The 14466-nt window shown below is 38.9% G+C and overlaps 1 protein-coding gene across 1 annotated transcript; it reads right to left on the bottom strand.

Moving 5' to 3' along the window:
- Positions 1–1472: 1472 nt before the first annotated feature.
- On the bottom strand, positions 1473–14143 carry LOC131233836 (probable galacturonosyltransferase 6). Its single transcript, XM_058230648.1, has 9 exons — positions 13692–14143; positions 13518–13552; positions 13364–13405; positions 12341–12470; positions 12161–12234; positions 9536–9771; positions 8840–9197; positions 5792–6310; positions 1473–2258 (listed from the first exon to the last, which is right to left on the bottom strand). Exons 1-9 carry the CDS (start codon positions 13804–13806, stop codon positions 1983–1985), a joined length of 1785 nt encoding a protein of 594 aa, XP_058086631.1. The 5' UTR covers positions 13807–14143; the 3' UTR covers positions 1473–1982.
- Positions 14144–14466: the final 323 nt, after the last annotated feature.

Here is a 14466-nt window from a genome sequence, read left to right as displayed (position 1 = left end):
TAGTGGTTGATAACAAAAATGAGAGGGATATAAATCTCAGGTGGACCACACCTCAGGAAAACAATAGTGATTGGATACCCACCATTAAAATCCTCCTAAGGCCCACTGTACTGTTTAGTTGACATCCAATCTGTTGATTAGGTCATACAGACCCAGATGAAGGGAAAAAACAAAAGATCAGCTTGATCCAAAACTTTTATGGCCCCTAAAAAGTTTTTAACAGTTGATGTTAATTCAACACTGTTTCCTGTAACGTGGTCCATTTGAGATTGAGATATACCTCATTTTTGGTCAAATACCATAAAATGACCTAGAAAAATAGATGGACGGCATGGATGAAACACATACATCATGGTGGGGCCCACAGAGCACCGACCAATAGCCATTGGCTGGTGGCAGGGGGAGTAGCCAATCCGTTTCCCACTATCTGGTGATTCAAATCGCGTAGATTGGAGATAACCACAAAATATTCCTCCCCGTGGTATGATCCTAGCCGTCTGATTTTGGTCACCATTAAATGTAGACCACCAGTTGTAATTCCAATTTAATCAGACTGCTAGGATCATTTTATAGCGGAGGTTCTAGGAGATGCCAATCTATGATAGGGCCCACGGGTTTAGGCTACTGAATGGTGGACCCCACCTGTACAATTGCACTGTTGAACAATAAAAGGTCCTGTTCCCTGTATGGAGGAGCATCATATGACACCTTACCTCTATATATAGTCCTTGTCAAAGAATCTGACCATTGGATTGCTGTCGTTTTTGCCCCAACCTGTGTTAATCGTTTATTTTCGGGCCACCAATTGGATGGCTAGGATGGTATGTTTCCGTACATTTAGCCCACTAGATCATTCTTTTAAGTTATTGCTGAAACTACTAACTGAAAGAGTACTGCGTTTGTGACTTCACTGAGCCACCGAGTCAAGACGACTCAGACTGAGTCAGTAAGAAACTGGGCAATTCTTGGGAGAAAATAGTCTGGTTTTGAACCCATCCGACTCCCTTGGCAGATTCAAAGCCACCCATTTTCCAGATTTGTACGACACCCAATATGAGCAGCTCATCAGATGGGCCAAAACTTGGATGTGGCCAGGTCGAAAGTCATGCAAGAGAAGCAATCCTGACCTTTGGATTCAAGGAAAAAAAAAAAGGACAGTTGAAAACAGTTGTCCAACAGCTAGTACTCGCATTATTATGCAGCCATTAAAGAGTCCGCTGATCGTTTGGCATGTACAAAAATTCAGTCACCCCTTGCTAAAGGCATGTTAGGCATCCCCGTCGTGAATTCCACATCTGATCACTGTCTGATTAAAAGACGAAAGGTTAGATCAAGTACTAGACTCAATCATATCATAAATAACAAGGCAAAACATTCGTAAGAAAATCTTGATTAATACAATGCATGATATGCATGCTCTGATGAAGGCACCCTGACTATATAAGACGTTGAATCTGATCATCATGGTTCAGATTCATGTAAGGCAATGATCTTTCCATTGATTTGGTACATCAGTGAATGATGTTTCAAGTGATCAGTAGATGACGTTCTCAAATGGCTTAGGGACGATCAGATTTAATTCCAAATGAGCCCCAGTTTGGGCATCTACCAAACTTGTGAATGAATCTAATGGCCCACCAGAAATATAAAGAACTCGATGTGTAGACTATCTGCTAGAAATGAAACATGGAAAATTACCATCTGCTCAGTCCAATTGAACGATTGGGATGCGTTTGAAACCACAAAGTCATGTAACAGATCATTCTACAAAAAAATAAAATAAATAATCAATGCTGCTGACATTACAACTCTCTTGTTCCATCTCCATTTTATTAAATAAATCGACTCAGCTCAGAAGATTATGGCTGGAAAGAGCGAAAAAAAGAAAACAGAGGAATATTTACATGAGAAATATTGAAAAAATATATAATTTAAATACATACAGTTGCATGGGAAGTGGGAGGTAGTTACTGCAGTTGCAACTACTGATGGATGTTGCACCGTTGCAAGTAAGGATGATCGGACTGGACGTGCCTTTTCCAGTAGCCCTTATACTCTGCGATCCCAATATCCAGCCAAGGTTTCATGCTTCCGTCATAGTGGATGACCGCTGCAATCTCAATCTCTCCCTGACTCTTGCCCGACTCGTAACCAAGCCCATGGACATGCCACCTTCGGTCTAGAGCTACAGTCAGGTTATAGAAGGTGACCAGACCCAATGGCAACCTCTCATCCTTCCACAGTTGCCTCATTTTTCCCTGCAAGCCATCCATTCATTCACAACATGAACATCTTTTACTTATTCTTTCGTGCAAAGCAGAATCTATCATACATATGTGGATAGACGTGTGCTTGTGTATACATACACACAGTTATATATGTGCATAATCCTAAACATGTTGCATTCATTCAAACATATGTAGACCAAAAGAGAAATGCTTTGTATGTCTACAGAAGGATAGAATTCAGCAGAGTCAGCATAAGATGGAAGGAAGAAGAAGAAGAAGAAGAGTTTGCTCTAAGCTCACACACATGTGCAATGAAGTGCATGATAGGTCTGAAATCCGATCCACCCATCTGAACGGCACCACTATATTGATGCCCTAGCCCAAGAATCAGGTTGTTCCACTGGTCATGTGGGCTACTGTTTGCAAAACAAATGCAAGGCTCTGAAAAACTTAGCTCTAGTTTTCTAACCCATCCACCTGTTTCCAATACTGAGGCCCACATGTTCACCGGACCATAAAATTTTTTTTCGACAGCATGTAGAAGGTTGGATCAACCTGATGAATGGATTGGATCTCGCATCCATGTGCCAGGCTGGCATAGTATATGAGCTTTATTGCACTTGTGTGTGCACTTAGCAGAGCTCTGAAGAAACAGTCAATCAAGAACTCAGATCATCCATTTTTGTCATGAAAGAAAAGAACCCCCCTGGAATCCTAGGGTTAGGATTGTCCGGTTCATCTGAAATTTGATTTTAACCAGGTTTTCCTGCAAAGATGCATGTATATGTATGTGTGTGTGTGTATATACATAGCTCCACCTCACGGGAACTTATCGTGAGGTCGAGTGCATAGTACATAGCTCCACCTCACGGGAACTTATCTTGGGAAAAGGTACTATGCGCTCCGACCTCACGAGTCCGTCCCATGAGGTCAAGCTGTGTGGGCCCCATCATGATGCGTTTCGAACATCTACTCCATCAGTCAAATGCACCATTCTATCGTGGGCCTAGGTCTCAAAAATCAAGTCAATCCGTGACTTGTGTGGGCCACACCACATACAGAAGTGGGGAGGGGCCGTGCACCATTAAAACATTCATAATCATTTTTTGGGCCCACCGAGATGTGGTTTGCAAATCCAGCCCATCCATTATGTGTGTCCCACTTGTATGAGGGTTCAGACCAAGTTTCAGCAGCATTCAAAACTCAGTTGGGCCCCACCAAGTGCTTTTATATGTTTTAACGTTGTCTTCACATGATTTTAGATGGTATGGCCCACCTGAGTTCCGTATACGGCTGATTTTTGGGATATCCCATAATTTAGATGGGACACATCAAATGCACGGTGTTGATGGTCGACAGGCATCACGGTGGGGCCCACATAGCTCGACCTCACGGGAGCTTATCGCAAGGTCGAGCGCATAGTACCTTTTCCTATATATATATATATATATATATGCTGACACACAACTAGTGGACCATGAGTTTTGGTCCAACTAGTTGGGCATTAAATGATAAGAATGCCTTTTTGATTCACATGTAATGCCCCTTGTAAAAGATGATGTAATACAATGTCCTACTCACTTAAGATGGTAATAAGTATTAAAGACCCTCTCAGTATATCAAATAGGACCCATTACTTAGATGTGATTTACAAAATTTTATTAAAATATATTAGTTATTTAAATCACATATGGAAGTTAAATTTAAATTAATGTAATGCATTTCTAACCACTCCAAATTTCTCCTAAAAGAGTGGTACTCTAATCAATTATTGATTAGAAGAGAAAAAAAAATGGCCTCTCATATTATCATAAGGTGCTATACTTGATAAACAGATCAGATTTACGACGCATGTAACGTATTGTACAAATGCATCACACATGTAAAACTCCTAAAATATAGCCAAAAAGTCCGCAAACAAGACTATGCTCTCGCTTTCTCTCCCTTCATTTATTACTCTCTCACCGTTTAAATCTCTCCTTTTTTCTCGCCTTTTTAAAAGGAAAGGATAGTTTTAAAATCTCTCTCCAAACAGCACGGAGGAGATGTGGGCTTGGCGTCCCATCCTGATATGCACGGTGAATCCACTCCAACCATTATGTGAATAGTAGAAATTTAACCATAGAGCTAAAAATACAAGTAAATTTGTGATTAAGTAGGCCAAACCAACAGACAATAGAAGAGGCGGATGCCAACCCTTGATTTTTATGAGGCCAATGGTGATGTTTATGGACAATCCACTCTGACAATCAATTAAGTCAGACATAGCCATGTCTAGATCCTAAAATTCAGGTTGTCATGCAATTTAGGTATGCCACAAAAAATAAAACAACTTTGATAGGATGTCCACCATTAATTTTCTACTGGGGCTATCTTAATGTTTATGTGAAATCCACTCCAACTATTAGATTTATTTTGATAAGTTATACATTTGCACCAAATATTAGGGCCATGCATGATTTGTGTGCCATATCTAATAAAAAAGTTTGGATGGTGACTGTCTCCCTACATACTTATTATCACCTGTACAACTTACCTGAACCATAAAAGTTGCTGATTTTTTTATTTTATATATATATATATATACCTTATAGTTAACATTCCATGGCACACCTTATGGTCAGAGTAGGTTTCACACACAAATCAAGGAGAGGCACACCATTTGCTACAGACCACATCATTATTCGTGTGACACGGAGACTAGTGGCTGGATTCACGTCTCAGTTTGCATGGGAATGCAGAGGTTGCATGTCAGCCATGCAAATAATAGGGGGTGGATTAGGGTGGGCCCACATTGACTTGTATGTAAAATCCACTTTAATTATATGGTGTGTTATAGAGATTTACCAAACTCAGCATAATTTTTGCCTTAAGTGTAACCTTACCTAAATCGTGTGTCAGCATAATTTTTGGACCCTCAAAGTAATAATGGATCATGGCACTCTTATTGTTGGATAGAATATCAAGAGAGAGAGTAATAAATGAATGGGGGAGAGAGAGAGACTACCTTTTCAATAAGAGGGATTATACTTTTGGAGTTGTACAAGTGTAATTTATTCAGATAATGGATCAAATATGTAAGACATCTGGTCCATTGAACAAATATAGTAAATTGTAATCATGTTGTGTAAAAAAAAAATAAAAAATTTATTTTCTATTTTGTAGTTAAAACAATTATAGGAGAAATTTGGACAATTAAAAATGTATTACTAGGGTCTAGATTTTACTTGCACCTGTAGGTAAAGAAATAAGTATATTTCGATAAATTTTTTTTTTTTTAATAAATAATATCCAATTAGCAGGCCATTTGATAAACGGTCCATAACTTTAATATGTGTACCCATCTTTATTAAGTAGGATATAGTATACACAATTTATCCGAGAAATAATTAGGTATTCACAACAAGAGTTTTTTCGCCAATTTAATGCCCAGCTAGTTGGACCAATTTGAAAGGTCCAACTAGTTGTGTGTGAGCATATCTTATATATATATATATATATATATATATATAGTGCACACATACAACATGAATGAATGCATAACCGCACATAAATTCCCTTACCAATTGAAACCATTTATGGTAGATGGCCGTCAGATCTCGTCTCCTCCACTCTTGTAGATCAAACACGTTCATCCCAAATGCCCATGTGCACGCGTTGACATCAAATGTCTTTGAGATAGCTGGATCGGAAAAATCAAGAAACTTATCCATCCGATGAAATGTATCATTGTCCCCACAAGTCTCGACTGCTCCATTAACTTTTCCCTTCATATCGACGATCCACAATCCCCTTAGATCCCTTTGCACTGCCACATCATGATCAAGGAGCACAACCTTATCCAACATAGGAAAAACTTGTGGAAGATGGAAGCGAAGGTGGTTCAATGTGGAAGTGTATCGTGGGTCCTTGGAGTTTGGCTGCTTTGACATTGAGTGGAAATTGGAAGACAGCCATTTAAAATCATCCATACATTCAACTTGGATCGCAGCTTCACCAGGTGGGTTGGCCAAGAACCACATCATCATTGATGGGAGGTTGAGAGAATCAGTTACCACATGAAAGACTATCTTCTCTGGCTCCTGCAAAAGAATTGGAACAATTAAACATTTTTCTCTGTATGTCTGATGAATTTCTAGAAAAATGTTGCATGGCATGGAAGGTGATGAGAGTCCTAGACATAACGAATCATTGTAAAATGCATTATGGGAACTTATATCCAGAAGATGAGCCATGCCAGTTTGTAATTGTATAGTCATGGCTGCTTGCTGACATTTTCTCTGGCCTGACTCATTGCAGCACTGTGAGTCTCCAACTCACGAGTAGCACATTTTAGACCTTTCCATTCCAGGTTGTCTAGTCGTCCCCTTCTTTAGTTCTTTTGGCAGAGAGAGAGAGAGAGAGAGAGAGAGAGAGAGAGAGAGAGAGAGAGAGAGAGAGAGAGAGAGAGAGAGAGAGAGAGAGAGAGAGAGAGGATTACATGCATGCCACTAATATGCTGGCAAGATTGACAATTTCTGATTTTCATATTATAGTCCATCCATAAAGCGGTGCCCACTAGTTCAATGGTCCTGATCATCCTAAACAATATCCACATACACGGTGGGGTGCCAGAGATGGGTTGTCTTGTGTTATTTGGCAAATTTACTTAAAAAAGAAGAAGAAGAAGAAGAGGTAAAGCTTCAATATTTCGATAAAAAATAGAACGTTACTGCAAAACTCACTGTCTTAGTGGTTAGGAATTCTTTTCATGAGTCATAGATGCCCAGTTCAAATCTCTTGTTATTTTTCCAAAAACAATCAGTTTGCAAAACTCGGTTGCGTCATACACAACTTGACCAACCCAGTGGAGTAGTGCAAAATTCGGTAGGAGAAAGTGCCCAATTTTTGTATACATCTGAATCATCATTGTCATTATCCTCATCGTCCAAGCCTTATCCCAACTAATTGGGTGTCTACCACACGAATCCTGTGTACACCCAAATCATATGTGAAATCAGCTAATTTTAATACAGATCCAAGTGACCTACCTAGCTTTTAAACAATGCTTCTGACATCAGTATGTATGTTATTCCTTCAAATAAGAATGCCTCTGTAGTGGCAAGAGCATTTATTATGTAGAAATTACTTCACAGGTAACAGCAATGGCTTCAGGGTCAGCAATGGTATCTTTCTTATCCCAGCAAAACAGTGTCGAACTTCTAGGCTCTGCTTATCATTATATATGTGCAACCTAATGGTCTTCAAATAGAAATTATTTCACCTAATTCAGGTTCAGAGACCAGATCCTTCTAGAAGCTGTGCACCCTATGGTAGTAATCAGAGTTCCTAGATAACTTTTCTGGTGAAAGACATATATTGCTGACAGTAACAGGAGGAAAAATTACAAAGAAAATCACATGACTTGTGAGTTATTTTTCAGATACGTTCTTTTCAAATTAAAACAAATTCAAAACCATTAGCGTCGAACATTTAGGCATTTTTCGGAAACTGAGTTATTTATTTTCTTCTTTCCGCAAGTTACAGTCTTTGTCTAGCATCAATGCAAATCAATAAAAAGGAAAGAAAGGGGAAAAAATCAATATTCAAATCAATCACATGACTAATATTCTTTCCCATCCTTGGACACTTGGCCAAACCTTTCTTCTGCTTATGCAAGCAGAGAAACTAACAATATTGCCAACACCCTAACTAAAGTTGTAACTAGTAAAATTCTCTTTTTACTGAGCACTTTGCATTGGATCTTCCTTTACTCTTTAATGAAGTTTGTGATTATCTATCACAAACTAAAAGAATAAAGAAATCCTTGGGCATATCAGAATTCCATGTACTAATTGGGTAACAGTTTTTTATAAAGTTAAGGCACATCATTGCAACTATAACGTGGATAATCCCATGATCTTTAAGTTCCTAGCTGCAAATGATTGCGCAAATACTAAACATGTACATTGTTCAGGATATGTTGCATATGCAAATTGTACATCACATATACCATATCAACATCCCTTTGTAAATGGATAGATATGACAATGGAAAAGCATGTAATCAGAACACCATGCGTATGTGCTCCATGCCTTAAAGAATCACTTGGAATATGGTATCCAGATACAACACAGATACACCATGGTTGTCAATAGATATGGTGTATGGATTTTACCTCTTTGAGAACTTAAAAAGAAAAAAAGAAAAGAAAAGAAAAAAAAAAACCTCGATTCAACTTGATCGGATTTCATCAAGGCTCAAAAAAACTCAACTCACCAAAACTCTACAAGTACTTACGATTCTAAATATTTAATATTACTTGACAGACTCCTGAGTTGAGTTTAATTTTGAGTTCGAAAACTATGGATTTTACAAAAAAATGAATATCTTACAATATTATGGGGCTACTTTATTTTGAAGCATCTTGGTAAAATAGCTTTTTGGGCAGATACAGGTCCATTTACGTTTACAGTTTAGTGTGCAATGTTCTAACTGATTATGCTGCATGCATGTGCATATCGCATGCCTTGAGACCTTGCTTGACATGCATGCAAATGCATTGCCACAATGCATCTGTTCAAGTCAAACTGCAATTTGTAACATCCTACATTGCAGTTTCAGTTTCTTACCATCGATGTGGAGATGGTAGAGTTAACAACCACAGCACACGCAAGGACATTGTCAGAGAAGACAGCATAATGGTAGAGACCTGGCTGCTGAAATTTCTGTCTATTGGGAAGCTCCCGCTCCTCGGGCTGTAGAGAGTAGTAGTCGGCAGTGAGCAGCATGGACAAGCAGTGAAGACCTTTAGGGAATGTCCTTGCAGCAAGTTGATTGAGATAAGCTGCCTGACTCTTCTGTGCCTGGAGCTGTTCTTGAGCATTTTTAGTCATAGCACGGAGCTTCATTGCCACTGGAGAGCAGTCAGAGAAAACTCGGCTGGCTTTGGACAATGCAACCTCCATGGATCTCATCCTCTGCAGAGAACTGCATGATTTTCTCCCCATAAATCTAACTGGTGGCATGGTTGACATAAGAATAAAACCTTCCCATTCTTCTGTCAATGGTGTTCTGGGGTGTAAAAGGTGGGAAAACAGAAGCCTGCTACTAGAGGTTCATCTTCTGTACTGCCCCGAACACCATGCACATTAAGTACGGTCAGGAAGCCCTGCCTACTACTATATAGCAGTGCACCAATCGGGCTCTTACTTTGTCCTTCAATTTATCAATCCAAAACAAGGTTTGTTTCTCTGTACTTTTCATCCCAATCAATTCAGAAAGGAATAGAGTAAAAACGAATAGAACACACTCACATATTCGTTTACCTCTTAGACATATGTGAGTCCCTTGTAGCTTCACCAATTGCTCGTTCTACGTCTTTTAACCGCTGTTTCAGATCTCTTACCAAGTGGGGGTTGCTTTTTGGTGGTGCAAAATTCAAGTACGCCTTCGCCGTGATCAGCTGATCTTTCATCTCTCTTATCTTCTTAACAGTTACTTTCCGAGACTGGGAGGAGGGTTTGCTTGGTTCTGCTCTAGCGGTTGCTTGGTTAGATTGCCACTGCTTCCAAACCAAAAAAATAAAAATAAAAATAAAAAATAAAATCAATACAGAGATTTATAATCACTAGGGCTCTCAGCATATCAAGCTGAACAGGGTCCAGGTACAGGGCAGAATTGGTTATCAATGGGCTGTGAATGGGCCCAGCATTTAAACCCATGTAAGACCAGCCCTGATGGGTCTTGGGGAGAATTGGGACAGCCTAGCCCATTGAAAGCTCTAATATATCACTGAAACTTATCTATTCTTCTACTTACAAAAATGGATGTCTTCTATTCCCAACTCATCTATTCTGCTGATAAAAATGGTAGCCTTCATTTCCAACTTACCTATTGTACATATAAAGTGGGAGTTTATCGGGTATACTTTTTTGTTATCAGCATTTACCTATTATTTTATAGAATGGTGGTTTTGGGAATATTCTCCTTAGATGGCCAAGTACAATTTGAGGGAAGCTTTCAAGAGACAAGGACCTTTCGAGCACAACTTAAACGGCAAGTTGTCCAGTCGTCACTATTACATAAAATCCCTATAAATTCCAAGACATTAGTGGACAAACCAATCAAATGGATACGAGCTGAACAAAATAAAAGTAATCTTGTACCAGGAATTTTGCAAGATACTGACGTCATGCGGCTTTTGTGGATTGGTCTTTGGTGGTGAATAGTGAAGCTTCTTGTCCCAAAATTGTGCCAGGTTAGAGATGCCCACTTGGAGGGTAGCAGAGGCTTCATTTCGATGGTTACTCCCTAGGGAACCCCGGCCCTTGCAGCTTGGGTGGTGTGTTACATGACAATAAGGGCAACACTATCTTCACTTTTTCAGGGCCAGCTGGAATGGGAGACATGAAAGTGAAAGCTCTTGCCTTGAGAGAAGGGCGGAGGTTAATCGTGATTGTTGAAAGCAACTCAAATGCCATAAATTGGGCAAGGACCATTCTGAGCCAGGGAAGTTCACGGTTTATTTATTTATTTATTAATTTTAATAACACAATTTAGCTCAGCAGTTCGAGACTAAACATTCCTTTGCCCATGTTGGTAGAGGAGAATGAGATACCTAGTGTTTAAGATAGAGGGATGGCTCTCTCCTCTCAATGAAGAAATTCGTTCCCATTGATGTATCTTTTTTCATCTTCTGAACAAAATTTGCATTGATTGTCAAGAAGAAGAAAATGGTACTTTTGAAGGCTATGGTGCATAGATGAGGTGAGGGAGGTATTGCACCTACAGGCGAAGGGCATAATCCTTTTCCAGTTATATATGTACATAATGCTGATGAAGAGTTTTCTTTTGTACAACAGATCTTAACCATGAACCAATGAAATTATTGACTCAGTAGCTCCGATGCACTGAAATCGCACGCTGCAAATTTAACAGTGATCAGATGGAAAACTTTGGGGGTTCTTTATGTTAAAAAAATTAATGATATTTGTAATTTTGTGATTTTCATCTAAATCCTTGGATAGTTTAACCAAAGGTAAGATTTATCAGACAAATATGACCATACGTTTTACAAAATCATTGCCTGGAAAGGCATTTCTTTGCCGATGTTCCTTCCATTTTTGTCAGAGTTGCTCACAGAGATCGTGTAGAGATGACATCGTTTATTGTGCTTCTGGTATATATTTGAGCATTATCTGATCCTTGCATTTCCATCAATTGGAAGATCTGATGCTTGTAATTCAAGCAGGCCTAGAATCAAACAATAGGAATCGCCGGTGTGTGCCAGAATAGGTTCAAATCTCAGATACAGTTGCCAGTTTGTGGATGTCAGCGTGATTATATGCCTGGATTACTGAGAGGCAAGGATGAAATTCTCCTTTAGCCATGGTTGAAGACTATGGCATCTCTGATTCGCACATTGATGATCCACTGTAGGGGAGACCACTAATCGCATACCGGGTGGACTGTCTTAGGTGAAGCTTGGTTGACATGTTTTCGGTTAAATAGCCTTACGAATCTAAATTTAGAAGCAGATGACAAATACGAGACGTTACTTTGATTCAACACAAAACACTCATTTGTTTTGGGTGCCATGGAGTTCTTACCAATAATGGAAATTGGGAATATCACTCTTAAGGCCATGATTGTTTGGAATGAAGACAAAAGCTACAGCTAAATCTGAAGGTAAAATGTAGCACGCTACAGTGCAAATAAAAATGCATGGTTTTTATTGAAATCAAAGCATGTTGTACATGTTATTTTAATTTCTTTATCAATTCTCTTTCACAAATTTCAACAATTTCTGTCATGTCAAAAAGAAAAGAAAAAGCTACTCAGGACTGTAGAAACAACTGAAAAGTCAAATGAAGAGTCCCTCTTCTAAATCAATAGCATCTAAATGAGGAACCGTTCTGATCCCAATGTAAAAAAATTTACCAAGATCGTACCTTTCTTCCCAAAGGAATTGAAATAGTTCTGGGTTGATTTCCTTCCCTTCTGACAGTACCAAACCCTGAACTAACTGGAAGAAACAGAGTGATTAAAGTCATTGGGGGGAAAACCATACATTATCAACAATGCAAAATTTCAAAACTACAAAGACCAACCATTTCTAGCCAATAAACCACCTCTCTCTTTGGCATTCTCACTGTCCTTGATCACAAAATCATTATGAGAAGAATTCCCACTAACTACTGAATTATAATCCCTGTCTTTATAAACAATTCCTGCTGGCTCTTTCAAACCTTCATCTATTTCCTGAATTACAAACCAGACCCAATTCCAACCAGTGAAAATGCTATGTATTGACATAAAAAAGTATCCAAGAACATGAAAGAAAAAGGAATCACACACATTCAACACTGCATAAGCAATCATCAGTGGAGAGAGGAGATATTGTACTATGCTCGTACGGTTAAGATGATATTTTCCATTTGGCCAACACTATACGATTGGTGCCCACATTTTATAAATCCAGATAGTTCATCTGTTGGACCCATCATCAATTGCCAATGCCCAGTGATCTCCTCCATCAGATGAACTGAAACTTTCTGATTAGTTGCCTGCAGTGGACAGGCCACCAGCAACCCGACATTCAACAAGAAGCAATCTACAGATACAGCGAATATTTTCCATGATTGATAATTTCTGGGACGTGAGAAAGGTGGGTCCCACTGTACGGGTTCTAGCCTGACGTGACACATTCTTTCCTTAAAGAGTAAGGAAAAAGAATCATGCACATTCAACTCCGCAAAAGCAATCAATCCATGGAAAGAGAGGTATCAGATGATGCTCCGCGAACAAAACGTCATTTTGCATTTGGCTAGCAACCATACAGTGCGGGCCCACCTTTTTCTAGATCCAGACCATTCATCAGGTGGGGCAATCATCGATGGGCTATACCCAGTAATCTCTTCTGTGAGATGAAATTACTTTTCTGATGCAGTGGACAGGCCACCAAACAGCCCCACATCCAACAAGAAACAATCCAAATAAACAGCAAAGATTTCCAACATCATAGATTTTCGGACATGACCCAATACATGATGGGGCCCACTGGACAAGAAAGGTAGGTCCCACCACAGTGGTGATCCTAACATTATACATGCTTTTCTTAAAAGCAGGAAAATTAAATACAGAAAGGATTGAACCTGTTGGATTACGTTGAGTTTCAGAGTATCGGTTGCATATTTCTGCAATCGAAACATCAAGAATCAATCTTGGAATAAAATTTCAAAAAAAGAAAAAAGAAAAAAAAAGAACCATGAATCCTTCGAAAGCATTTGAGAAAAGAATTTATCTTACAATGCTGGAAACATCTTCAATAAATTCCTCATGCGCTGCAAGCGGCCAGAGGCAGATTCATCGCAGCAATCAAAATCCCAAATGAAAAAGCTCAATTTCCAAAGAAAAGTTCTAATCGAGAAACAAAAAGCAAAGAAAAAAAAGAAAGAAAAGAAGAGAAAATGGAAGAATTACCATAAGAAGAAGTGAAATTCGCGACTTTTCGGGGGAGATAGAGGATAGGAGAGACGAAAGTGATGGAAAGAAGGAGGAGGATGAGAATCCTCTGCCATCGGATCTTCTGCTTCATCAAGAACCGGTTTTTCTAGGGTTTCTGTTTCTCTCTCTCTCGTTGGAGGAAATGCATTTGGCAATTTTTCTAGGGTTCGGTTCTTCCGATCTGATGAGAGGAAGAAGACGGAATTTTTGGGTTTTATTTATTTATTTTAATTTTTTCATACTTTCAGAGTTCGTTTGGAATTGCCGTTGGGAACTCATAACGAGATTTGAAAAGGCGTTGGGACGATGGGGATGTCCTGACACTTGCTTTCGGGGAAGAGAAGAGCTTTGATACTCTGGCGGAGTGTGATGGATGATACACAGGCACTTAATTATTGCTTATAGATTTCATGATTGACATATAATAAATTCGAATCAAACCGTTTAAAGTATGTATACCAGTTTAAATGTATAATTAGAGAAAAAATAATCTTATTTTTTAATCTAGCTATCAGATTAGTATACATTTATTGGACGGTTCAAATGAAAATATCGAATGTTCTTTTCTGCACAAATAAGTTTCGAAGAATCACAGGTTAAGATTGTGCAACCAATCTGGATTTTGACGTGTAATTTGTAGATAAATGAATTTCCAATATATACGGTTTAATTTTTGTAAAATTATGCCGCATGGATAATTTTTAAGTGCTTGCGTATCAAGCATCATAAGCAGCCCGAGTATCAAATGACT

Source organism: Magnolia sinica, chromosome 18 (genome assembly GCF_029962835.1).
Source record: "Magnolia sinica isolate HGM2019 chromosome 18, MsV1, whole genome shotgun sequence".
Lineage (NCBI taxonomy): Eukaryota > Viridiplantae > Streptophyta > Magnoliopsida > Magnoliales > Magnoliaceae > Magnolia > Magnolia sinica.
The sequence above is the reverse complement of the archived record's forward strand: the minus strand, read 5'-3'. Positions and strand labels throughout refer to the sequence as shown.

Bases quoted from the DNA above. Each gene is read 5' to 3' on its own strand.
- LOC131233836 (XM_058230648.1), bottom strand. From the start codon at position 13,806: ATGAAGCAGAAGATCCGATGGCAGAGGATTCTCATCCTCCTCCTTCTT. The intron at 13,553-13,691 runs GTAATTCTTCCA...GGCCGCTTGCAG, and splicing joins GAATTTCACTTCTTCTTATG to CGCATGAGGAATTTATTGAA. The intron at 13,406-13,517 runs GTAAGATAAATT...TTTCGATTGCAG, and splicing joins TTGAAGATGTTTCCAGCATT to AAATATGCAACCGATACTCT.